Source organism: Cryptomeria japonica, chromosome 1, assembly GCF_030272615.1.
Source record: "Cryptomeria japonica chromosome 1, Sugi_1.0, whole genome shotgun sequence".
NCBI lineage: Eukaryota > Viridiplantae > Streptophyta > Pinopsida > Cupressales > Cupressaceae > Cryptomeria > Cryptomeria japonica.
In genome coordinates, this window is record NC_081405.1 from 528,991,752 (window position 1) to 529,017,741 (window position 25,990).

A 25,990-nucleotide genomic window follows, 5' to 3' on the forward strand; every position below is an offset into this window, starting at 1 on the left:
TATTTCTTTAAATAATGTGATTCTGAATTTGAATCCTGCAATCATAACATATGAAACATACACACACACACACACAAACTCAAACTTCCAATTATTAGGATTAGACAAGATAACATGCTACTCAAATAATATTATTCAAGCACATTAGGGTTCGGAGGAAGAAACATGATAGGTCCTCTCGAAGCCATTTCTACACTAAGCCCAAGAGCGGAGTGAATGCTAGAGCCCTCTTGGGTTCGGTGGGCAGTCAGTAAGGACATCCACTAATGTGGCCTACTTAGTGGGTTGCTTGTACTTGCTTTCCCTACCAATGTCTCATCCTCCTAACAATAAGTGCCATCATTAGTTGGGCGGAGGTCGTAAGGGGGTTTATTGGTTGTTCTATCTAAGCCCAAGAGCGGATTGATATCAGAGTCCTCTTGGCCCTAGGAGCTAGTTATGTGGTCAACACTAGGGTGGCCTACTTAGATAACCCTCTTATAATTCTCCTCTTACACCCCATGCCCTTCCTACAAGATGGATTTCAGACAATCAAGCACACCTTATATTCTATCATATGAACATATACTTAAGCATTCTCTATTATGTATAATCAACATATACATATATATAAGACAATGTCTGGCAGAAATATCATGTATACCACCAAATATAGGCGTTGTTAATAATAATCTCTGTGATGAACTGAATTTTTTCTCCTTTGTGATTGCTCCTCTCTATCTTATGGGAAATGATTCATCTTGCTGATCCTTTTCCGTTAATTGCTTACTCCTTTTATACCTTCATATCTCATTGTGGAGACATCTCTTTGGAAAGAGATTGTAATGCCCAAAAAGTTCATACTTAATGGACATAACACAACGTATATATCCTAAAGTAGCATCAAAATATGGAGCGTCTATGTCCATCCATAGGTGGGGCCTCACATCCCCCCCCCCATGACTAAACTTCCTTCTAGAAGTTAGTAAGGAGGTAGAGCACCCACCCTAAAGTCAATCTACAAGATGATGGAGTCAAAATTATTTCACATTAGCAAGTAGCATTTGAATCACAACATTGCAAATTAATATTGACACAACCGTACAAGTGCCCACTTAAAGCATCTCCCTACAAATAAGAGTAACATCACATAGTCCATATAGTATCATACACGTTGCACCTAGGACAAGGTCATCAATACTTTAATATAGTTCAAATACTTACAACACACACCCAAGATGGTTTTAATCACACAATCATTAAGTTTTTAGGTTACTACACAATCAAACACCACAAACTATCACGAGTTCTTTGTATAGATTTTTATCCTTAACAAGGAGCGATACATCACATCATGTCATCAATACATCATACCCATCATAATGCAACAATCATTTGATCTCCTCTTCAATCGTTATTCTCTAACACTTGGTTTATCGTTTGTACAACCAAATTGACATTACAAATATACAAATGACCACAATAAGGACCCACTTGACATATAAAACAAGATTCACACAAAGGGATGAGGATGACTAGTGTACAAAATTCTTCTCCGAGAATCCATGTCACATAAATAACTACCATCGGGTCCTTCTCGAGGAACCTCTGCATAGAAATATCAAATAGTATTAGGGGAAATGGATTGTAACCATCCCATATTGGTCTCATTTAGCCCTACATTATAATTCCCTAGGCCATCTACTCCCCCCCCCATACAACTTGTCAGAGACCCCCTACGAGTATGACAGTTTACATATTTCACATCGCGACACATATGCCAGCAGCAACAAACATTTGATAAAGCCCCAAAACAAGAAACTTAATGAAAATACACAAAAGAAGAAGAAATTTTAATGGTGGCCACCAAACAAATTTCAGAATGCATTTAGTCAATAACTTAAAGAATTTCAGAACTGTCGGCTTCATCAATCAATTAAAAAAATCATATAAATAATTAAAATATGAGTCAAAAATCACATAACATTTCACAACATGATCATTTTGTGACTCAACCAAGTCACCTAAGGGGGAAGGAGGGAAAAAAGGTGGTCTCAAACAACATAGAGCTCATGAACAAACTATAATATCACAATATGCAGGTCCCACACAACCTGGGACAATCATGTAATAGTTGAATTGCCAATAATAGACGTACACCAGAATGCAAGTACACTTAAGTCTATCCTCAACCCATGGGGTATAGACATGAAGGGTTAGGTTTACACTATGAACCAACGAATGTGGCTCTACATGTGGGGGAGTCCATAGGGACTAATGTCCTTCGAAGTCTTTCACTCAATGGAGATCCCCTATCTCTCGATATGGTGTGCATCTCATATAGTGGGAAGAAATTCGCTATGGAGCTACTACCAACATATCATTTAACTGTAAGAGTCCAATGAAGGTCCTCTATCACTCGACCTCTAATTAAATAGTGCACATCTCATATAGCGGAAAGAATCTTTGCTACAAAGCTACTGCAAACATAGCATTATACAAAATGCGATTGTTAACATTCATTGCCAAACACAAGTACTTTACCATCACATCATGATTCAATAACACATTCATAACTTTTGTTTACATATACATAATTTACACGAAGGGCACACTTAGGTGGATCGTCCATGGCGTCTACCTCGCCTTACTCAAGTTGGATAAACAATGTCGCCCACTTGAGATACAACACATTTACTAGTCTTTTCACATGTCACTACACATAACTTTATGAAATTCACTACACAAAAGTAGGCACATATATACACGCACTTTTGTAGCTCAACAAGATTCTCTTTTGTAAACTCATGCTCATTTGAATTTATTTTATATTTAGTTGTTTGATGATTCAAAGCAATTTTATGTAGGCATTCACATCAACATAAATTTAATCTTGAGTTTATTTCGTTACGCAAAGTGTTTAGGCATATAAGATTCTTGCGTAGTATCTTATGCTCTGATACCAAATGTAATGCCCAAAAATTCCACACTTAATGGACATTACGCAACCTATATATCCTAGAGTAGCATCAAAATATGGAACGTCTATGTCCATCCATAGGTGGGGCCTCACAAAGATATCCATTCAAATGGGACATGCCTCCTCATCGCCGTCTTATTATTCAAATCAGATCTGCAATTCCGATTTTTCATTACAATGCTTATTTTCTATTCCCCAAGTTGATCTCCTTGGATGTATTCCTCAAATGAAATCTTCTCCTCTTTTTATCTTCCCATGTGAGGGAGAGTCACACCTTTTCATCATATCTGCCCTTTGCAAGGGTCACAACCTTTAATAATTATAACCCTTTGAAAGAGTTACAACCCTTCATCATTTCTGCCCATTTCTTTCTACTTCCATTAATAGCTCCTTGTTTCACATGCAACCTTCTTTCTTCTTCCTCCCCCCATCCTCCTTTCAAATGAGGTTTTCTTCTCTCTTTTATATCTCATGTTTGAGGGAGTCACAACTTCTCATTTCATGCCTTGTGACCATTAATCAAACTTAATTAAATCTTATTTTTATTATTTTGTATTTTAATTTTATTATTATTATTTATAATTAAATCCTATTCAAAGAGGGGACATTGCAGCCCGCCCCACTCAAGATTGCTTGTCCTCAAGCAATGTCAGTTTTAATTTTCTCAAACTGAGTTATGCACCAATATGAGGATCCCCTAAATCAACTTTTGGGAATTTGTAATCTTTCTTGTGATGTAATTAGGTTTTTTGGTACACTAAGATAATTTAGGAATTGGAGGTTCTACACCAAGTGATGTTTCTTTCATTATCTTGGTTATGTCAACTTGTGCTAACATGATAGACATGCTGGAAATACATCAGGTCTAAACAAAACACGGAGCGTACACATGAAAACATGAAGCATACACATGGATATATGCAAACACGAAGCATACACGCCAATACACGTATTGTTAGATTCCTTCTCATTGACTAGAATGATTCCTCGATTCATCTTTACCTTGTAGGATGGCAGGAGCATGCTCTGATACCATTTGTAATGGCCCCTTCCTAATTTGCCCTAGAATCACAATTGCAACAAATTAGGGTTAGGGTTACATTTTACCAAGTAAAATAACTCTTTAAATAATGTGATTCTGAATTTGATTCCTGCAAAAAATAAGAAACACACACACACACACATATAATTCCAATTATTACGGTTAGACAAGATAACATCCTACTCAAATAATATTATACAAGCACATTAGGGTTTGGAGGAAGAAACATGATAGGTCTGCTCAAAGCCATTTCTACACTAAGCCCAAGAGTGGAGTGAATGACAGAGCCCTCTTGGCTTCGGTGGGTAGTCAATGAGGACATCCACCAAGGTGGCCTCCTTAGTGGGTTGCTTGTACCTACTTTCCTTAACAAGGTCGCATCCCCCTAACAAGTGCCATCATTGTGGAGTTGGGTGGAGGTTGTAAGGGGGTTTCTTGGTTGTTCTAACTAAGCCCCAAGAGCAGATTGATATCAAAGCCCTCTTGGCCCTAGGAGCTAATTATATGGTCAACTCTAGGGTGGCTGTAATGTCCTTATCCTCAAAAAATCATAAATATAATTCAGATCTTGAAATATTATTTATAACAGCAAACCAAACTATGTCTTTACATACCAAACTATGCCAAACAATGCTACCGATCTACTCCAAAATTCTCCAACTGTAATAGTTTGTTCATCAACTGAAAATAACAACAAACGGGACTGATTACAGGCTCAATAACAGCAGCATACTGCTGTAATATGTTCATAAACTCACAACAAAAAAATCACAAACCATGCTTCAAAAGCACTCCGAACAACACCCGCAGTAAACTTGGAAACTAGAGAAGCAGCAACAACAATCCACCAAATTTCCTTCAGTCCAAATACAATCTCTGAGTGAGAGTGCCCTCCATGAACAAGGGTTTTCGTCCTTTGCTCATACAATGCTCATGGGTTTTTATCCACAAGCCCTTTCCTTCAATGGGGCTCTGTCCACTGAAGAAGCTCTCTGCAAATCTGCAAATGTAGAGAAGAAAATGGTAATCAACAACCCTCCAAATTCTTAAAATCTCAATATTTGTGTCCATCATGTATGCAAGATTTGGGCGCCCAAATTCAAACTCCCTCCTTTGGAATTCCTGCTAATTTAATTATGATAGTTGCCAAAAGTTGTCATTCAATAATCAAAGATTCTCCTCCACTTGTAATGGTGGAAACTTTCTAAAATTCATCTTGCAGCAACTTTCCCAAAATGGCACAAATTCAAATTCAAATTCCCTCCTTTGGAACTCCTAATTTAATTATGACAGTTGCCAAAACTTGTCACTGAGTTATCAAAGATTCTCCTCCACTTGTAATGACGGAAACTTTCTAAAATTCATCCTGCAACAACTTTCCCAAAATGTCACAAATTCCAATACCCCACTAAGTGTTTCTAATTTAATATTTAAATGTCCTTTGATATTAAGAACATTTGGACATTTCTAAATATTAAATTAATTATTCTCCCTAAGCTTGCCCAATTAACCCATGGAAGAATAAAATGGGTTAATGAATGCCAAAATTAAATTTTAAATAAAAGGGGACGTTACAGTGGCCTGCTTAGATAACCCTCTTATAACCCTCCTCTTACACCAGGCCCTTCCTACAATATGGATTCAGACAATCAAGCAAACCTTATATAATTATATTCTATCATATGAACATATACTTAAGCATTCTCTATTATGCATAAGCAACATATATATATATATATATATATATATATATAAGACAATGTTTGGCAGAAATATCACGTATACCATCAAATATAGGCTTTGGTAATAATAATCTGTGATAACTAGAAATCTGCTGTAATGAACTGGAATTGTCTCCTTCGTGATTGCTGCTCTCTATCTTATGGGAAATGTTTCATCTTGCTGATCCTCTTCCATTAATTGCTTACTCTTTTTATACCTTCATATCTTATTGAGGAGACACATCTCTTTGGAAAGAGATATCCGTTCAAACGGGTCATGTCTCCTTATTGCTATCTTATCAGTCAAATCAGATCTGCATTTCTGATTATTCATTACAATACTTGTTTTCTATTCCCCAAGTTGGTCTCCTTTGGATGTATTCCTCAAATGAAATCTTTTCCCCTTTTTATCTTCCCATGTGAGGGAGAGTCACACCTCTTCATCATATCTGCCGTTTGCAAGGGTCACAATCTTTAATAATTATCACCGTTTGAAAGAGTTACCACCCTTTATCATTTCTGGCCATTCCTTTCTACTTCAATTAATCCCTCCTTGTTTCACATGCTCCTTCTTTCTTCTTCATCTCCCCATCCTGCTTTCAAACGAGGTTCTTTTCTCCCTTTTATATCTCACGTTTGAGGGAGTCACAACTTTTCATTTCATGCCTTTTGACCATTCATCAAACTTAATTAAATTTTAATTTTATTCTTTTATATTTTAATTTTAATTCTTTTTGTATTTTAATTTTTTTATTATTATTTATAATTAAATCCTATTCAAAGAGGGGACATTACAACTTATCATTGTATATTTGCATCTGTTAATAATTCATTTGATTCCATTTGAGCATGTTGTAAGTGAAGGCCTATTCAAGATCACTTACCTTAGGGATTTATAAGGAGGAAGGTCTATTGAAGAAATAGACTAATATATTCTATCAAGTTCTCTTAGGCAGCACTTGGACCAAAGTTAGGTTAAATATTAGGGTGGAGGTTATAGAGAACATGGGGGTGGGCTTGGATCCTTAATATAGTTGCACTCATTCATGCTTCAAGGGTTCCCTATGGTGACCCGCAAGAGTGGGCTTAGGTTCACGTGTTGACCCCTACCTCAAATGTCCCGTTGGACATTACAATGTGCCCACTTGAATGAATGAAACTTACTTTGCGTGAAACTCATCATTCCTCGTTACTCATCCTAAATTTGTTGGCTAAATCTTGAGGGTAAACATTTGGACAAAAGATCATAGAGAACATCATAGTGGGCTTTGGTCCTTAATATGTTTATAATCGACTATGCTTGAAGGAGGGGTGGGAGGTGTCCATTTATTGCCATAAGTTTGATTCCAACCTGAAGGTGCCCCCATGGCCACTACAAGGTGCCATTTCAATGGGAATGGAACCTTGGTCTATTGTGTGAAATTTATTGTTTCCCACCAATTACTCCAAGATTGTTGGGCTTTTAAATGCTAGTTTAACATTTGGGCACCATGTAGAGCTCATGGAGTTAATTGGGAAGGGCTTTGCCCCTTATGGTTATAGTTAAATGTTAATGTAAACATTGTGGCAGAGCTCATTGTGAACATGGTGGTGAACTTGGACCTTTAATATAGTTACACTTGATTATGCCTTAAGGCATTCCCATGACGAGACATAAGGGATGTCTTAGGCACCTACATTGTGAAAAAGTGTAATGTTAGCATAAACATTGGGCCAAATCTCATAAAGAATATGGGGTTGAACTTGGATTTGCAACATATTTACACTCGATTGTGCCGCAAGGTGCCCTCATGGTCATTCATGGAGGTGAGTATAGGTCCATGCGTTGGCATAAGATCAACTACCAAGTGTACTTATGGCCACTACAAGGCGCTCTGCTTGTGGGAATAGAATTTGTGTCTTTAGCGTGGAACTCAACATTCCCCACCACTTGACCCAAATCATTGGGGATTAAGTTACAATAAATATTCAAAGCTCATAAAGAACATGGGGCTTGGATTCTTAATATGGTTACATTTGATCGTGCCTCAAGATTATGTATTGATATATAATTACTATTTGTTTTGATTAATATTTATTTAAATTGATATTCTATATACTCCCCTTCTAGTCATTTTGAGAGTAATTATAATCACCCTCTTACTCACGAGGGGCTGGATATAATCCATTATGCAATATCTATTTACTATCCCTTAGAGCTATTTGATGGCCCCAAGTTTTAAATTAAATGCTATTGGGTTTGAGCATCATAGAACAAGCTCTCAAAAGTATCCATTACAAATGGTTATGTTAGACTAGATTATACTAAAGATATATTTTAGGATGTGTATCAAACATCCTTGTTAAAATTTCAGAATAGCTGCAATGCAATGTTATTTTTGCTTATCACTTTCCAGTCACAGCTAGTGGTGGATGAGCATTATAGAGAGCTCTGTAGGTCTACGATATTTAAATTACTTCTGTTTGTTAGTGTTTGGTAGCTTCAGGAGATACTTTTCTCTAAATTTAAAATAATAAAACTAACAAAGGTAGTGATTCATATAAACAAAGGCAAATATAAAGAGAGGCCATTATAACAAAGGCAAATATAAAGAGAGGCCATTATAACAAAGGCAACAATTAATAGAGTTGTTAACTGAAGACACCCTTTCAAATAATGTCTCCTTTCTAAAGAGGTGCATCATTTCACTAAACATGGAGATATATAAGGAGACTCAAATCATTTGCAAATGTGACGAATACACACTTACATTTTCTGATCCTAAAACTAACATGGTATCAGAGCGGGGAATCACCAAGCTTATCATGGGAACAAGATCTTTCAGCGGCGGCATATCGAGAAAATCGACAGTGGCTGACAATGCAGGATTTGGTGTTGAAGGCTGCTCTCAGGGTTGCGAGGCTCAATGTTGTGCTTGTGGCAGAAGGGAATCCAGAGAGCTGCAAAGCTCGCGGCTTCAGCCATGGCTTCAAATGTGAGAGAGCTCCGCCGTCGTCGGAGACATAGAAGGCGAGCTTCTCCATGAGATAATTTGCACCCAGGATAGACAGGATTGTGTTTGCTGTCACCAGCGGTGGCTCCTTCTCTGGGTCTGCCATCGACACGAACACATCAATTCCCGACAAGTTTGATTTCTTGCTTGGATTGCCGAGGCTCGGCTGTCCAAATTTTTTCTTTGAGAACTTTCAAATCTGTAAAGCGATTGATTGGACGCAACTTGGGTAGCTGATCCAATAACTAGGAGAAGACAAACCAAATTTGCAACAATGGAAGATACGTTATATGGAATATAGTGGAAGGTATGCGCATGATCATTGGTGCAAATGCACCATTCCTAAAAACATTGTATTCCGAGAGTCAAGTCCATTGAATTTATCGATTCAACATTTGTCATCCCATGGGGGAAGATGAATAATTGGAATGAATGATTGAACATTACTCTGCCTAGCAATGCAGTTACATATCTGTGCACACGAGAATCCTTTGTTGTGGCAGGATCAATTATGGTTGATGAGCGATTCCAACAGTTGATGGGAGACAGAGATATACAGGATCCTATCCGAGTTGGCTACAGGGGACGTCATGGCTCTTGAATTCACTGTTGCTCCTATGCCTAAATAATGCGGTTGCTGGTGGAAGATATATTCATATACATGATCGACTCTAACAATGGACGGGCACGATGGATATGTAGTTTCTGGATGTGACTCTGACCACTTATTGTGGCGTGTTGAAACATAAGTTGCATATCTCAGTCTTCTTTGTAGGAAGGCTGCTTTGTTGAAATCGTATATCTTTGACGAGGAGTAAAATAAAGATATTTGCATTGTTGGTCAGCTACATCTGTAGGTCGTGGGTGTGCTCAGATTGTTGTAGTGCTCGGTTCATGTGTATGCCATACACGGGTATAGTCTGAGAAGTAAGTAGTTTTGATTTCTAAAAAGGTGCTTATAGTCCGTCAATGGAGGGGAGTTCACTTCCAGAGGATTTCTTTGCAATCTCTGAGGTTTGGATCAAGAGGGAGTTCTGTGACTCACTGAGAAGAAGTGAAGGTGTCAGCTAAGAAGGTTGCAGTGTTGCAAGGCCAAGTGCTAAGTCCTTGAAAGACCTCTTCAGCTCTAGAGAACAGAATTGCACAAGACAGTTAGTAGGGATTTAACATTGATAGCTCCGCAAACCTATTCATAATAGGGTGATCTAGGATGAGGCTAAGAAGGACAGTCCTGAACTCTTGCTTGTTAGTAGTGCCAGAGGAGTGCGTCGGAAACCATTCCTCTAAGGCAAGCATTGTAGGCAATCTTGGACGAGGAGGTTAGAAGGTTGATGCAAGTTCTTGGAGATTCAGAGGGAGTCTGACAAACCAACAGAGACAACCTTGGACGAGGAGGTCAGGAGGTTGATGCAAGTACTTGGAGCTTCAGAGGGAATCACATCATCATAAAAATTTGTTAATGCATTTTTCTTTGAGATGGAGAAATTTGAGGTGAAAGCCCTTGTCCATCTCTGAGACAGAGATGTGGTTCTCTCCACACTCTGGGAGTAGCCATGGTGGATGTCATGCTGAGAGACTCCATGACAACATCACGTTAAGAGACTCTGTGATGAACTCTTTGTACTTGTGTTTTTCCACACATGGGAGTAGCCATGGTGGACGTGTTAGCAACAATCAAGAAGGAAGACTGAGAGGTGGGGGGGGTGAATCAGTCTTCACCAGAATAACAAATTTAGCCACCAAAAATAGATCTGATAAATTGCAACAATAAAACAGATAAGCAAATTGAAGGCACAACACAACACCAAGATTTTGACTTGGAAAACCCAGTTAAGGGGAAAACCACGGTGGGAACCCACCCACATTAAGATGATACTCTGCAGTACTATGTGAAAATATTACAATTGGGAATGCACATGCATTCAAGCACATTGCCTAGAGCTCGCTGCTCAAATGATAATGGCCCAGAAGGCTACAACCTTCAGGTAAGTCTCACTGACTTAGAATATGATTCAGACTACAATCCAAAAGAAATGAATTGAAAGAGTAGCATCTCCGAATGCCTGATTACAGTTCCGGTTAAGCACAGTTGTCTGCTCAGCAACACCGTTCTCAACACAATCTCAACACCGAAGGATAAATCACTTGTTCGCACATACACCTCTCTCTGATAATGCAGGCACACCATCGACACCTAGTTTACATGAATATATCACCTATATATATAAATCATCAACCTTGATAACAAGGTCGGCTAAACCCTCAACCCTCAATCACAAAATTACATCACACGATACAAAGATCGACCATCGGACCAATATAATGGTTTACATATCATAACATAGTCCTAAAACAAATTCCCAAATGCTCAATGCCACCAGAAATCACGCCAAGATCAACCGTAACACGCTACACCACCAAGAAAACCGCATAACATGAAAATCATCACCGGTTCATAGAAACCACCAAAAACTCACACAACGATCAATGTGGATCGCCAAAACAAATAGGACACAACTAGGAAACACCAACAAAGGCGTTAGAATCATCAGGAAGAGCTGCACCAACACCACTGATCAAATCTTCATTAGTCAACGTCTAAAAGCTCAAGAACACAACCAATCGGCAACTGTCACAAAGAAAGATAACTTGCAGAGCACCAAATCACGAACCATCTGAAATGAAGATACACAAGACCATCCCAAGCAATATCCCAAAAACTCAACACAAGATCTGATCACACCGGAATATACCAAACTCTGCAAAACAGTGATCAGCAAAACAAAACAACAAACTGGATCATAAGATCTTCTCAATCTGCAATCACCGGAGCAATACATAGGAATATGTTGACATCAATGACAACAACATATCCTAGCAGCAGCAATGACCAACAATATCTAACAGGACGTCATGTTGAGTGACTCCATGATGACATCACGTTGAGAGACTCCGTGATGGGCACTTATACGTGTGTTTTTTTCCACACATGGGAGTAGCCATGGTGGACGTAATGTTGAGAGACTCCGTGAGGAACCTTTGTGCTTACCACAAATGAGTGTAGCCATTGTGGGCGTCATGTTGAGAGACTCCATGACGTAGATATCTGGAAAATATCTCTCTAGCTAAGGGGGAGTGTTAGTGTTTGGTAGCTTCAGGAGATATTTTTCTCTAATTTAAAATAATAAAACTAGCGAAGGCAGTGATTCATATAAACAAAGGCAAATACAAAGAGAGGCCATTATAACAAAGGCAACAATTAATAGAGTGCATCATTTCACTAAACATGGAGATACATAAGGAGGCTCAAATCATTTGCAAATGTGACGAATACGCACTTACATTTTCTGATCCTAAAAATTAACACTGTTCACTTAAATACAAATTGTTAAATTACTTTTGACTTTCATGTAACTGTAAGTGTAATTTAGGTTATATCCCACAGCACGTTTCTTATTATATAATTGTGAAAGTGTTTAAAAGTAGCGATGTTACCATTAACTAAAGTGACACATGGACAATGTTAAATGTTAATTTATTTTTGGATTGAAGAATAATATGTGCATCCAAATGTTGTACTTGTTATAAACATCAGTAACCAACCTCTATTGGTTACTTCAGCTTTCATTAGTATAAGCTATGATCAAGGCATGCTTTCGCAATTATTAACGGCTTGTTGTATTACCTAATTATGTGTAAAAGTTCACACTTAAGCTGAATAATGCATGTTAAAGATTCAACACTTTACTTTTGTCTTATTCATGACTTTGCAGGATTCCTCAGATGTCATTTTAGCCATTATTTGTTAGAGCTGCAAACTATACCACTTAAAGTTTGCAATCATGTCACAGAGTTGGGAGGCTGATAAAATGTAAGGCACACATTCTTATGGTTAAATTTAGGGTGTAAAAATTAACACTGAAAATTTCATGGAATTTGGTTGTTTAACTGGTGAAATTCTGTAATTATGGTAGGCTGGATGTCTATATTCATGATTACCTCATAAAGAGAAGCTTGCATGCATCTGCAAAGGCATTTCAGACAGAAAGAAAAGTTTCCCCTGAACCTGTTGGTATGAATGCTGTGCATCCTGCTTACACAGGCTTTTTGTTTTGCACAAAATTATGCCATTTATTGTTTTGTAGTTTATCAGACATAGTTTACTGTTGGATTCTGTCTTTTTGGTTTCAATTTTCATCAGCTTGACCGTTTGATTTTAATGTGAATTCTTTCCAGCTATAGATGCGCCTGCAGGGTTTCTCTTTGAGTGGTGGTCAGTGTTTTGGGATATATTCATTGCTCGAACAAATGAGAAGCATTCTGAAGTTGCTGCTTCATACATAGATGTAAGTTACAATGATCTTTGATGGCTCTGCTGGAGCTTATCTTGTCTCAGAGAACTGTTTTGTATGGTAATGGCTACTTACAGAAGAAGAAGTTAAATAAAGAATCATGCTTGAGAAGTTTGGAAATAATTATGTTTGTGAAGTTGTAAAAGAAAAGTGCTTTTGTAGATAGAATTTGAATCTAAAGAATGCACAGGTTTAAATCCCAACATTGATGATAGCAGTTATTGCATTTCTGGGATCTACTGGTGACTAATACATATTTATGATTTAAAATGACAGACACAATTTTTAAAAGCGCGGGAGCAACAACAGCAACAGCAACAGCAACAACAGCAGCAGCAGCAACAGCAGGAACAGCAACAGCAGCAGCAGCAGCAACAACAGCAACAGCAGCAGCAGCAACAACACCAGCAGCAGCAGCAACAGCAGCAGCAACAGCAACAACAGCAGCAGCATCAGCAACATCAGCAACATCAGCAACAACAGCAACAACAACAACACATGCAAATGCAAATTCAATTGATGAGGCAGCAACAACGTAGAGATGGAGGGCATCTTTTAAGTGGGGCTTCCAATGGTTTGGTTGCTACTGATTCTCTGATCCGTCAGAATCAAGGGAGTGCAATGGCAAAGTTATATGAGGACCGTCTAAAGCTCCCACACCAAAGAGATCCCATGGACGATGCCTCCATGAAGGTAGTGGGGTGATAAGTGTGTTTTTAAATTGTATTTGTATATTCTGGTTTTCTATGGGTGGACATAAACCCGTAAAAAATATCCACATTTTTATCTTCTATAAATGTGGTTAGCTTCCATTCCCCTTTACCATTTTTCTTCAGTTTAATGTTTTTTTTTAATATTTTTGGCAGAGATTTGGAGATAATTCAAGCCAGCTATTAGATGCAAATCATACGGCAATTCTAAAGTCAGCACCTGGACATCTGCAGAATTCAGGGTAGGGGTTTTTATCACACATATCTGCACTGATTTTCTTCTGGATGCACATGCAGTTGCGCAAGTGTTTCTGCACCATTTCTGCTTAATTTGAATTTTTGACCTTATCCTTCGAGATGGTTCTTGCTCTGTGCTTCTTGAAGATAGTTCATCTGTGAGATTGAAGTAGGATTTCATGTTCTATGTACAGACAGGTTTTGCACAATACTGCAGGCAACATGTCAACTACTTTGCAGCAGGTGCAGGCATTGAACCAGCAACTTCCCGGGGCTACGCAGGTGCTTGAAATACCTCAGTACTATAACAATTTTTTATTTATTTTGTGAAATATTTTTTCATGCAGAATGATTTGAACTTATAAAACATTATGAACGTTGCAGGATAACAAGAATGAGATAAATGCAGTTTTGAATCAAAGACCAAATGTAGCAGATCCCTCATTATTTGGAGGGGCTGGGCTTTTAAAATCAAGTTTGTTGAATCCAGGTTTTGAAATTATTAGTCATTTCAAAATCCCTTATTTGTGAATTTTATTTAATCTTCACAAAGTCCTGGAAAAATTCTTATTTTCTCTTTTGTACTTCATCTTTTTCTTTTGGCAGGTGCCAACCAAGTGCCAAATCCTTTACCTCTAAATGGCTTGCCGGTGGGTCAGGGTGTAAGTGCTTCTTATTAATTGGAAGTTGCAATCACGTGAATGTCTTTCCTACTCCTTCCTTGGTTATCCAATTTTTGTTATGGCTGAAATTTTATGTGGCACCATGGTTAATTTTTTTATAACAAGGTGGAATTTGGCCTAAAATTTTTAAGTAACTGTTATTGAAACAGTTGTTGACTATGCTAGTTATAACTTTTACAGTGGATATTGTGCATTACATTTATTTCTTGATAGATAAAAGAGGAGTTTTTATTTGGGACCATCACCCTAACAAAAAAGATAAGCATGAAGGCTTACAACCATGTGCTCATGGGCTGCAGCCTGGACATTAGCATACTTTCCAGGAGAAGCTAAAATACTAGCAAATGTGATACTTTTCTGAGTGAGCATTCAAGGATCAGATGGTGTATGGCATACCAGTAGTTTGGAGTGCTTATGGCAATGATAACCCAGGATCCAACCTTGGCTGGCATCCCTTCCATGTGTTGTGGTGTAATAACCACCTTATATTTTTTGAAAATTTTACAACTAAAATGAACTGTAATGCAATGTCTTTATCACTTTTTGGTCACCTAGTTCCTGAGATGGGCAAGGTGAGAGTATATGTTGTAATATATCTCACCAAATATGTACAATGCAACAACTTGAAAGGAACACTCCAGGCAGCAGTGCCGACCAAATTGTCACTTTTTCAGTGGAGTTCTATGCAAGAACTGAAGGGAAAACACTTCAACACTTATTCAGTCGAGTGTGCAATTACAATAAGCTAGACACTTCCTACAGGCTGTAATGTCCTCTTTTGGGATTGCCCTAATTCTTGCCCTTGTAGATATCAAAGTCTGCTAATTTTCACCCTTATTAACTCTGATATTAGATAATGATCCATTGACTTTCTTGTCTTCTTTGATCTTAGGATTATTCCTCCAATTCCCCCTTCTCAATTGAATTAATCTCTTGTTTATATCTTTATTTGTGGGAAGTCACACCTCTTCATAAGAAATGAGTCATCACTCTTCATTGAATTAGTCTCTTCTTTATATCTTCATTTGTGGAAAGTCACACCTCTTTAGAAGAAATGAGTCATCACTCTTCATTGCTACCCTTTGAGAATTATATTTTATTCTCCAAATTGATCTCCCTTGGATGTCCTCCTCAAATGAGGTTTTCTCCTTTTTATATCCTCCACTGTGAGGGAGAGTCACACCCCTTCACCATGTCTGCCCCTTTGCAAGGGTCACAACCTTTCATAATTACCACTCTTTGAAAGAGACGCAACCCTTCATCATTTTTGCTTATTAAATAAACCAATTTCTTATTTTCTTTTCATTCCTCTTACACATCTTGCATTCTTTCTTTCTTACCCCATCCTTCGCCCCTGTTCAAATGAAGTTCTCTTCTCCCTTTTATATCTCATGTTTGAGGAGTCACAACTTTTCATCTCGTGCCTTTTGACCATTCATTAAACTTAACTAAATTTTAGTATGGTTATGTTTAATTTGATTCTTTTATATTTATAATTAAGTTTTTTTTTATCCTTTTACATTTTAATTTTATTATTATGGTTTATTATTAAATCCTATTTCAAAAAGGGGACATTATAGTGCGCCCTTCCCAAAATTGCTTGTCCTCAAGCAATGAGTGTCCCCAAACCAATCCTTGGGGGTTTGTATTCCTTATTTATTTTGGTTGTCCCAATGTTTGCTCCATATCCTGGATATCTCTTTGTATCATATATCCTATTTCAAAAAGGGGACATTACAGTGCGCCCTTCCCAAAATTGCTTGTCCTTAAGCAATGAGGGTCCCCAAACCAATCCTTGGGGATTTGTATTCCTTATTTATTTTGGTTATCCCAATGTTTGCTCAATATCTTGGATATCTCTTTGTATCATATATTAAGATGAGGATTAGAAGCATGACACACATCTATGACCTTAAATGCAATTGATATCTTTCTAGTTATTCTTACATCTAGAACATATTAGCTATGAACCAAACACAAAGCATACACATAGAAGCACAAAGTATACACACGGAGCATACACATAGAAGCACAAAGTATACACATGAATATATGAAGACACGGAGCATACATATCAAAACACAAAGTATGCACATAAATATGCAGACACGGAGTATACAAACAAATACACATGATGGTAGAGCCTTCCTTTTTTCTTGAGCCAAAAAGTGGGCCTAACCCCAATCTTTCCTCTTGAGCCAGAAAGTGGGCCTAACCCCAATCTTTTTGCTCCTATTTCAATTTGAGCCAGAAAGTGGGCCTAACCCCAATCCTTCTGCGCCCAATCCATTTTGAGTCAGAAAGTGGACCTAACCCCAATCCTTCTGCTCCCAATCTATTTTGAATCAGAAAGTGGGCCTAACCCCAATTCTTCTGCTCCCAATCCATTTCATGTCAGAAAGTGGGCCTAACCCCAATCTTTCTACTCTTGTATGCTCATTGATGTGTCGTAAACTTTCTCCAATATGCTTCAAACATTTTCTTAATATGTCCCATAGGCAATAAACAAATCTGACCTTGCAGCAGCTGTGTATGCAAAATGATAACAAATATATTTCAGAATTCAGCAGACTAGTAGATATAAATTTCGGCTCATTAAACATTACATCAATCAGCAACAGGGAAGCACTAGTTAGCTTTTCCAGCCACCTAAACCAACATGCATATCTCAACCTTCAATTGTTGCCACAAAGAGTATGAAGAAGCAAATGGTAATGCACAAGAACATCGACTGTATAAATTTTCTGATCATATGCTTCAGTAACAAGCTACGGGAATATTAATATGAATAGTAAAACCCTTCGACTAGACTTAGAAGAGCTCACATTGCATCCTAAATCACCCAGCAGCGACCCTTATCCAGGTACCACACTATGATAACTCAGTATGAACCTTTTCCAATTATTTCCAGCGATTAATATGAGCAGCTAGTGCAGAGTAGAAACCAACCATGATCTTGATGTTTTTCCTTGAGTTCCCACGTTTGAGCTTTCACAATGTAGTCAATGTAGCGATACCGATCTGAGTATGAATTCAGCATAAGAGTAAAGATTCACACCACCAATGTAATTGTATGCCCAGCATATTCTCCAATCGTCCCTCTATTTCCAGCAACTGAAACCTCTTTTTGCACCAATTCAAACCCTTGTTTGGATTTGCCTTTGAGCATGTTTATGTTTTGAAGGGTTTGAAGTAATGCTTGGGTTGGCTTTTCATTCTCTTCCAAAAAAAAAACCCTCAGTTCATGCTCCATTTGCGAGTCCTTTGTATTATTTTTGGTAGGTAGCCGCCTTCTTTTCCCTTTCTAGAGCCCTAATTCCTCGTTGACTGAGTTGCATTAACTGTTTTTGCCTCAGGCTGGCAGGAACATGCTCTAATGCCACTTGTAATGTCCCCCTTTTGGGATTGCCCTAAATCTTGCCCTTGTAGATATCAAAGTCTACTAATTTTCACCCCTATTAACTCTGATATTAGATATTGATCCATTGACTTTCTTGTCTTCTTTGATCTTAGGATGATTCCTCCAATTCCCCCTTCTCAATTGAATTAATCTCTTCTTTATATCTTCATTTGTGGGAAGTCACACCTCTTCATAAGAAATGAGTCATCACTCTTCATTGAATTAATCTCTTCTTTATATCTTCATTTGTGGGAAGTCACACCTCTTCATAAGAAATGAGTCATCACTCTTCATTGCTGCCCTTTGAGAATTATATTTTATTCTCCATATTGATCTCCTTTGGATGTCCTCAAACGAGATTTTCTCCTTTTTATATCCTCCACTGTGAGGGAGAGTCACAACCCTTCACCATGTCTGCCCCTTTGCAAGGGTCACAACCTTTCATAATTACCACTCTTTGAAAGAGACACGACCCTTCATCATTTCTGCTTATTAAAGAAACCAATTTCTTATTTTCTTCTCATTCCTCTTACACATCTTCCATTCTTTCTTTCTTCCTCTATCCTTCTCCCCCTTTCAAATGAAGTTCTCTTCTCCCTTTTATATCTCATGTTTGAGGAAGTCACAACTTTTCATCTCATGCCTTTTGACCATTCATTAAACTTAACTAAATTTTAGTTATGGTTATGTTTAATTGATTCTTTTATATTTATAATTTAAATTTTATTTTTCTATCCTTTTACATTTTAATTTTATTATTATTGTTTATTATTAAATCCTATTTCAAAAAGGGGATATTACACAGGTACTCTAATCCAAGGTATTACAAATTTTCATCAAATTCAATACAACTCAACATATTTGCTACAACAATCCATTATAAGTTGATTAATCATAGATACTTAGTGCGTTCAAAGTACCCAACAAAGATATACCTTTGATAGATGATCTTAATGGTTGATGTAGTGTAACACCCCGCCAAGGAACCCTAGAGGATAAGAGAAAACTACATAGATTGTATGGATTTTTTTTTTAAAGTAGTCAAGTCTGAAGTTACACATCTCGGACAAGTATTAAGCTCAAACCTCAAGATTAGGTCAAACTATCACAATCCGACAATGCACAAGCGAAAGACTAAACATCAGAAATTTCTACCAAACAAGGGGAAAGGTCTCCCAAACGCTTGGACATGGTTATTGATGTGTTTAGGATCACAGAAAGAGTCAAAACACCAACAAGATTGACTACTAGGCCCTAGGTGTCACGGATGAGCTCCGCTGAAGCCCCAATCACAGTCGTACGCCCCCAACACCATCCAAACTCAAAAGCAACTGAAGACCCCTCTAAGGGTTCTCTGACGTTGCTACCTTCACAATGCATCTGGAACAGAGTCTATCTAACTTCCCTAGCGCTTAGAATTTTCTTTGGATCCGAGGGCCAATTCTAGCCTCCTGCTTGGAACCAAACATCTCGACAGGACACTTGTGTGTTTTGGGGACACTAGTGTGGCGTGCATGGGTTCGTGACTCGCATTGGTGTCCTTCAAATTGGTGAACTCTCATTGTCGTCCTTTGAGATGTGCATCTTTGACTAGTGAGCTTCCCAGTTAGACAGTTTGGTCTCTCGAACACCTTGAACCCCCTAGTTAAGTCAAAATACTGTCACGAATTTCGATTTGGGAGAATTGGGCACAAATGTGAGAAATTGAGACAAGAACGGTGCCTTCAAGTCACCGGATGACACCTACAAGGCTAGTTGGGAATTGGGTGAACTCAAAACATACTCACTCCACCCAAAACTTCTCAAAAATCGACTCTACAATACCCAAGGATGTTTGAAAAATGTGGAAACCAAGTTGAGACATCTTGGGAAACTCTACGGTTTGTTTTGATGGAGCCAGGAATGACTTCGATCCACACTAAGCCATGTTGAAATATAGCTAGGTCGCATCCCTTGATTGGGCCGACCTAGCTTGGTAAATGTTTGATGGGCCTACTTATGTGATTATATTATGTAGCTTGTGAATGTTAAAGGGCAGGCCCTATTTGGGCGCTCAACTTGTGTAACTTGTAATTTGCCTTAGGTCTGCTGGAGCGTGTCAAGGCTGCCCAAAGGCTGTCTAAGTTTGACAGCGATCTGCACATCACCTTGACTTCCAGATTAAGATAAGTTTTGCTATAGTTGATTTATGCCCTATAAGGGTAAACTTGTAATCTGCTTAATCAAATCAGATTTGAGATTATTGTTGCTGGGTTTTTTCCTCCAAGAGGGAGGTTTTCCCAGGGTATCACTGTGTTATGTGTGCATTTGTGTTTTCTTGTTCTTTATTGTCAATCTGATTGCTAAGTTTAACATAAAACTAACATGGTATCAAAGCTTGGTTCGTAATAGTTGTGATCAGATTCATCAATTACAGTCATTTTTCAGTCTAACCTACTACTCAAGTTCAGGTCAACATGGCTTCTTATCTTAGGACTGAAGATAGGTTGGAAGGTTCCGCCAATTACACTTCATGGAAGGTCAGAATAATGATGGCCTTAAATGACCTTACTGAATACGTCAGCAAGGATGCTGCTGAACCTCAAGACGAAAAGGAGAAGGAAGAGTGGAAGAAGGACTACCAAGCACAAAGGATGATTATTGATTCCGTCAAAGATCACATTGTGTCATCCATCTCCAAGAAGAAGACTGCGAAAGAGATGTTCAACACATTGGAGAAGATGTACGAAGTCAACAACACTAGCTACATATTGCCTTAAGGAATCTAGTAAATAAACCATAGGAAGACGCCTAGTGCTATGGTGGTGTGTGCTTATGTGATGGAGGAAGAGATAGGGAGGTGGAATTCTGTAGTGTGCCAAGGGGTTGAGTGAAAGAAGGTTTTTGGATCTTTTACAAGAATGTAGATTTTGGAAGGGGTTTCTACAACAATGGAGAGTTTGCGTTTGGAGATTTGGAGAGAAAAACCCTAGTAAGTGCAAGAGAGGATTTGGAGTGAGCTATGGATTCTATTGTGAGAAGAGTTGGATAGCAAGGCAAAAGTTCCATAATGGAGGATTTGCAAGATTGTAACCATGGAGGAGAGTTTGGAGGTGAGGGGAATTTGGAAATTTAGCACCAACACCTTAGAAGAAGAGTAAGAGCTAGCATGAAGGAATGGTGATAATAAGTAATTAAGGTTTCCAAGTACACAATAGAGTGTTCTAGATGAAGGTATACACCGGAGAACTTACCAGGCAAATAATTAGAGATTTGGTGGTTTAGGGAATCAAGATTTGAAATCTGAAATTTGGATGCTAGTGTTTGGAGGTGCGAGTGATCTAGCATCCCTAGCACTAGAGATGGGTGCTACTGTCCTTGAAGAATCAACTAAGATTTTAGGGACAATTTGGTAACCGCTAAGTATGAATGGTCACACATGCATTTCACACTAAGATGGCTTTCAAGTTGAAAAATAATTGGATGATTTATTTACGAATATATAATGTATATAAAGAGAATTATAAGATGGTGTTCTAGAAAGAACAAACCGTTAAACTTAAGCTTCAACTTGAAGCTAAAAAGCTAAAAATGCTTAAAAAGGCTAAAAAGCTAACTATGCGTTCTAATAAAAGGAGCAATAGTTGAACTTAAAACACTAAAGGAACTAAAAAGCCAACTAAGTCGACAACTAAGATGACCATTATATATAAATATTTAATATTATTTTAATACCCTCCCTAATGGTCATCGTATTCAATACCCTACAGAAGGCACTACAGGTCTTTTGATTACAAATGCAAAGAAGGCTGCCCCTTCTCTTCAGAACACTCTGCTGCTGCAAAGACCCTCCCAGGATTTGCAAAATGTTAATGAACAAGAGTACCAAAAGCCGTCCAACCTAATGTAATCCTCACATGCCAATTATAGAATTGTTAGACGCAAATTACTAAAGCCTCAAACCATGATTTTGAGGAAAAATTGGCAAACCCTCCAAAGAGAAATAAACACGATTTTGTCAAAAACCACAAATTTTTGCAAAAGAGCACTGACCAGCAACTCCAAAACAGATATCAAGATACCACGGTTGCAGATGTTTGCGCTGACAATTCTAGGTGCGACCCAAAATAGACTGTGACAAAGCATGATTTTTGTGAAAAAACCATCAAACCCATAAATCTGAGGTTACAAATCATCGTTTTTGTGGAAAAAATGGTAAAACCCCAATATAACAAAATCCCTCATGAACATCACGAATTCCAGATGTTACATGATTTTTGAGGAAAAAATCGAACAAAACCCTAAAACCTTAAAACACCGTGTGGCAAAACACCATACATCATGCAGCGAAACCGTGATTTTTGAGGAAAAACTTTAGCAAAACCCTCCCATGATTTTTTGTGCATAAAAATAAAAAATGCAACAAACACAAAATAATTTTTTTTAAGGCAAAAAATAACGAAAAGTATCAATTAATTTTTGTTGATAAAAATTATAAAACCCTCCAAAATAATTTTTTTTAAGGGAAAAATTATAAAAAACCCGAAATAAATTTTTAAGGACAATTTTTTTATAAAAAACCGTGCACTATCTGAAGATTTGCAGAAAGCTCGTGGAATGTAAGCATCAACCCACGAAAGGTTGGAGACCCTTGACGCCCTCTGTCATGGCCACCAAAATAGAAAAAAATCTACTGCAAAAAAATCACGAAATACGTCAGAGGAAAACGCTGGCAAAAAACATAGATCAAAGCTAAAAAGACAGAAAATGTGCTGTCACCACCAAAATCACGAAATACAGACAGAAAATCATGCGGAAACACATACGTGGCTCGAAAAATCCCTTCCTTCACCCTTAAGCAGAATTTTTTATGCAAAAACAGATCCTTTGCGATTTTTTTTACAACAAACCCTCGATTTCGAGCTTCAAACAAACCCGCAACAAATTGATTAAAAAAAATTTGGAAAAAATTCCAAGTAGCACCTCCACAAATTTTTATTAAAAAATTTGCCAAATCTTAAAAAATCCCATCAACTTGCTCTGATACCATGAAAAATAATTGGATGATTTATTTATGAATATACAAGGTATATAAAAAGAATTACATGATGGTGTTCTAAAAAGATTGAACCATTAAGCTAAAGCTTCAATCTAAAGCTAAAAAGCTAAAAACGCTTAAAAAGGCTAAAAAGCTAAAAATTAAAAAGCTAACTATGCGTTCTAATAAAGGATGCAATAGTTGAACTTAAAACACTAAACGAACTAAAAAGCCAACCAAGTCGACAACTAAGATGACCATTATATATAAAGATATAATATTTTTTTAATACAAGTTGAGGAAACATGCTAATTGTGACATTAACATGCTTGAGAAATGGAATGCCAAAATGAGTGCAACAATGTAAGATGAAAATTTTGAAGCATATAATTATTGGTCTTACAACATCTTGCAAGGCTTTGCACAAATTTTCCTTCAAGATATATATTTTTGTGTGCACTACTTTTGCCTAGTATTTTTACAGCATAATTCTACTGTGCATCATGCACTAGGCCATTTCCATGCTAAGATTGTTTCCCTCTCAACCTCTTCATTATCTCAAGGGTTGTATGGGCTTGTCAGTTGTCTTTGAATGCCTTTCTTTTCATAGTAGTCCTAAACTGCTTGAAGTAAACTTGCCTCCATTATCAAATTTTAGGGCTTTGACACACCTATCTTTTTAATTTTCAGCCAATGCTTTAAACTTGACGAAGGTTCCAAAGCAATCAAAATGTTTCTTTAGAACATATAGCCCCATTTTCCTTGAAAAATTATCCATTGAAAAAAGAAAGTACCTTATATTGAGGATTATTGATTATTTCTAGTACGATTAATAGATTTGCCTGAATGAAATCTAAAGATCCCTCTTCACCCCACCTTTAGTAGGGAAGTGTTGACGTGTATTTTGTATACTATCAAATACAGAATAAAATACCCAAGGGTACCTTATCCTCTCTTGAATAAAGCCTCTGATTGCTGAAGATGTCGCGAAAAAGGATCAATCAGGATGACTCCAAGGTTCTTCGATGTAGGGTCTCTACGTGTGGATAAGCTCTCTGTGGTATGATGTGATTTGCTGGAATCACAAGGGGACTTACATTTGATGATTGAACGTCTGATCTGCTTTGAATATTGTTGGAACACAGGCTCTTACTAGCTTTGATTTGGAAAAAAAAAAGGAAAAAAAGATGAGGGCGAGGAAAGAATCTAATCCTAATACTAAGGAATGTAGGAGCAATGATTGATCTTTGATGAAATTCTAACTAAGTCTTGTTTTGACATCCCAGGACCATCTCCACAAGGTTAGTGCGATCTTCGAAGGAAAGCTTTATGATGTTCAAATCATCACTGCAGGCATAGACACCATCAGGTTGATGCATATCAATGAAGAAGCGACAATTGACGTTAGGCTTAAGTTGAACGATTCCAGTTGACTACGCAAGGCAAGTCTGCAATCAACAAACTGCTAGTAGTATGGATATACAAATTTCACCATCAATCAAGCACATTTCTTCCACCCATCTAATAACATGAAATCAAATACGAGAAGTATAGAGACCATGCAAATTGTCGAATCGACCCATAAATTTCACCATTTCTTCAATGAAGTTACAAGTCTTTTACAACATCTTGGCAACAATCTTTGCCTTCTCTCTCTACTCTACTCTAATTGCTATTCTATCAACTAGCTAATCACCTTCTAACTACTCTCTATCTGTCTTCTAACTGCTTCCAACTATTCTTTTACAAAATGAAGAGCCCGGGCTTATATAGTGCCCACAATACAATTCGATGGCTAAGATCAATTTGAGATCAATGGCCAAGATTCAATAATGAAAACCCTAATTAGGGTTTGTTACAACCATTACATAACATTTAATGCTCGACCAATGAAATAATTGTATTGCTTGGACACATGTCCCCTCTGGAAAATTCCACCAATGGATAGCCGGGGTAGGTACATCGGAGTTTGTGCCACCTTCCATGAGTTAGGTACATTGAATCTGGACATGTTGAGGTGGACCAATCCGACTGGAGGAGTGATGACTGGGATGCCAACTCATCTGACACTTGGTTGATGTCAATTTGATGACTTTGAGAAGCTATCTTTAATTAACTCTTCTGAAATTATCTGCTTCTTCAATGAACCCTTGTTCTAACTCCTTGTGTCCTTGATTTGCAAGATGATGATGTACCTCGCCTTGGAATGCTGGATTGGAAGAGGTCGCCCTTATCCTAATGATGCTGGATCGAAGAAGGTCATCCTTGTCGATGCTAGATTGGAGGAGGTTGCCCTTGTCCTTGCTTGATCTTCTTGGAGGAGACCATCCTTGATCTGGCTTGATTTTCCTTGAGTAGAGCCTTCCGACTTGTAGATCTTTTGAGCTTGGGAGTCGCCATCTTGATACCTACACAACATTTCACAATTAATAATATATCTTGAAGTGTAGAAATTAGGATTCGAAAGGAAGATTTAAGATTTTAATTAGGAAACTTCATGATAAATCTTGAGTTATCATTTCCTAATTAACCATGTAATTTTCAAAAACTTGAAGTTCAAAATTCAAAATCTCAACATTGGGACTAGGATGATCTCGCCATACCTCCACTTGAGAATTAATTCTAAAAAATGATGCAAAAATAGATGAAATTCGCTAGGCAAAGTGTAGATCAAAGCTCTCCCTTGGATAAAATGCACCTCCCTTAGCTTGGAAAAGAACTCCACCTTCCTCTTCAAAAATCTGGAAATTCGCCTTCCTATTGCCTCCACACTTAGTAGAAATTCGCTCCACTCCAGCTAGATTTCGCTCCTCAAATTAGCTCTCCAAATTCGCATGAGAGATAATGCAAGAATGATTTGAAATGTGAAAAAACAT

At 37.7% G+C, this 25,990-nt stretch overlaps 1 protein-coding gene across 10 annotated transcripts in view; it reads left to right on the top strand.

Annotated features, from left to right (window-relative positions):
- LOC131059910 (transcriptional corepressor LEUNIG) overlaps nt 1-25,990 on the top strand; it is a 50,502-nt gene that overhangs the window by 10,296 nt on the left and 14,216 nt on the right. For 6 of the 10 annotated variants that reach the window (XM_057992965.2, XM_059219563.1, XM_057992964.1 and 3 more), the window contains 8 exons: nt 12,489-12,586; nt 12,690-12,787; nt 12,952-13,061; nt 13,344-13,760; nt 13,934-14,019; nt 14,209-14,296; nt 14,399-14,504; nt 14,621-14,676. In XM_057992965.2, the coding sequence (XP_057848948.1) occupies nt 12,558-12,586; nt 12,690-12,787; nt 12,952-13,061; nt 13,344-13,760; nt 13,934-14,019; nt 14,209-14,296; nt 14,399-14,504; nt 14,621-14,676 (990 nt within the window). In that variant the 5' untranslated portion in view covers nt 12,489-12,557. The remainder of the gene's footprint in view (nt 1-12,488; nt 12,587-12,689; nt 12,788-12,951; nt 13,062-13,343; nt 13,761-13,933; nt 14,020-14,208; nt 14,297-14,398; nt 14,505-14,620; nt 14,677-25,990) is intronic. The other 4 variants (XM_057992972.2, XM_057992968.1, XM_057992969.2 and 1 more) reach the window with 3 other exon arrangements.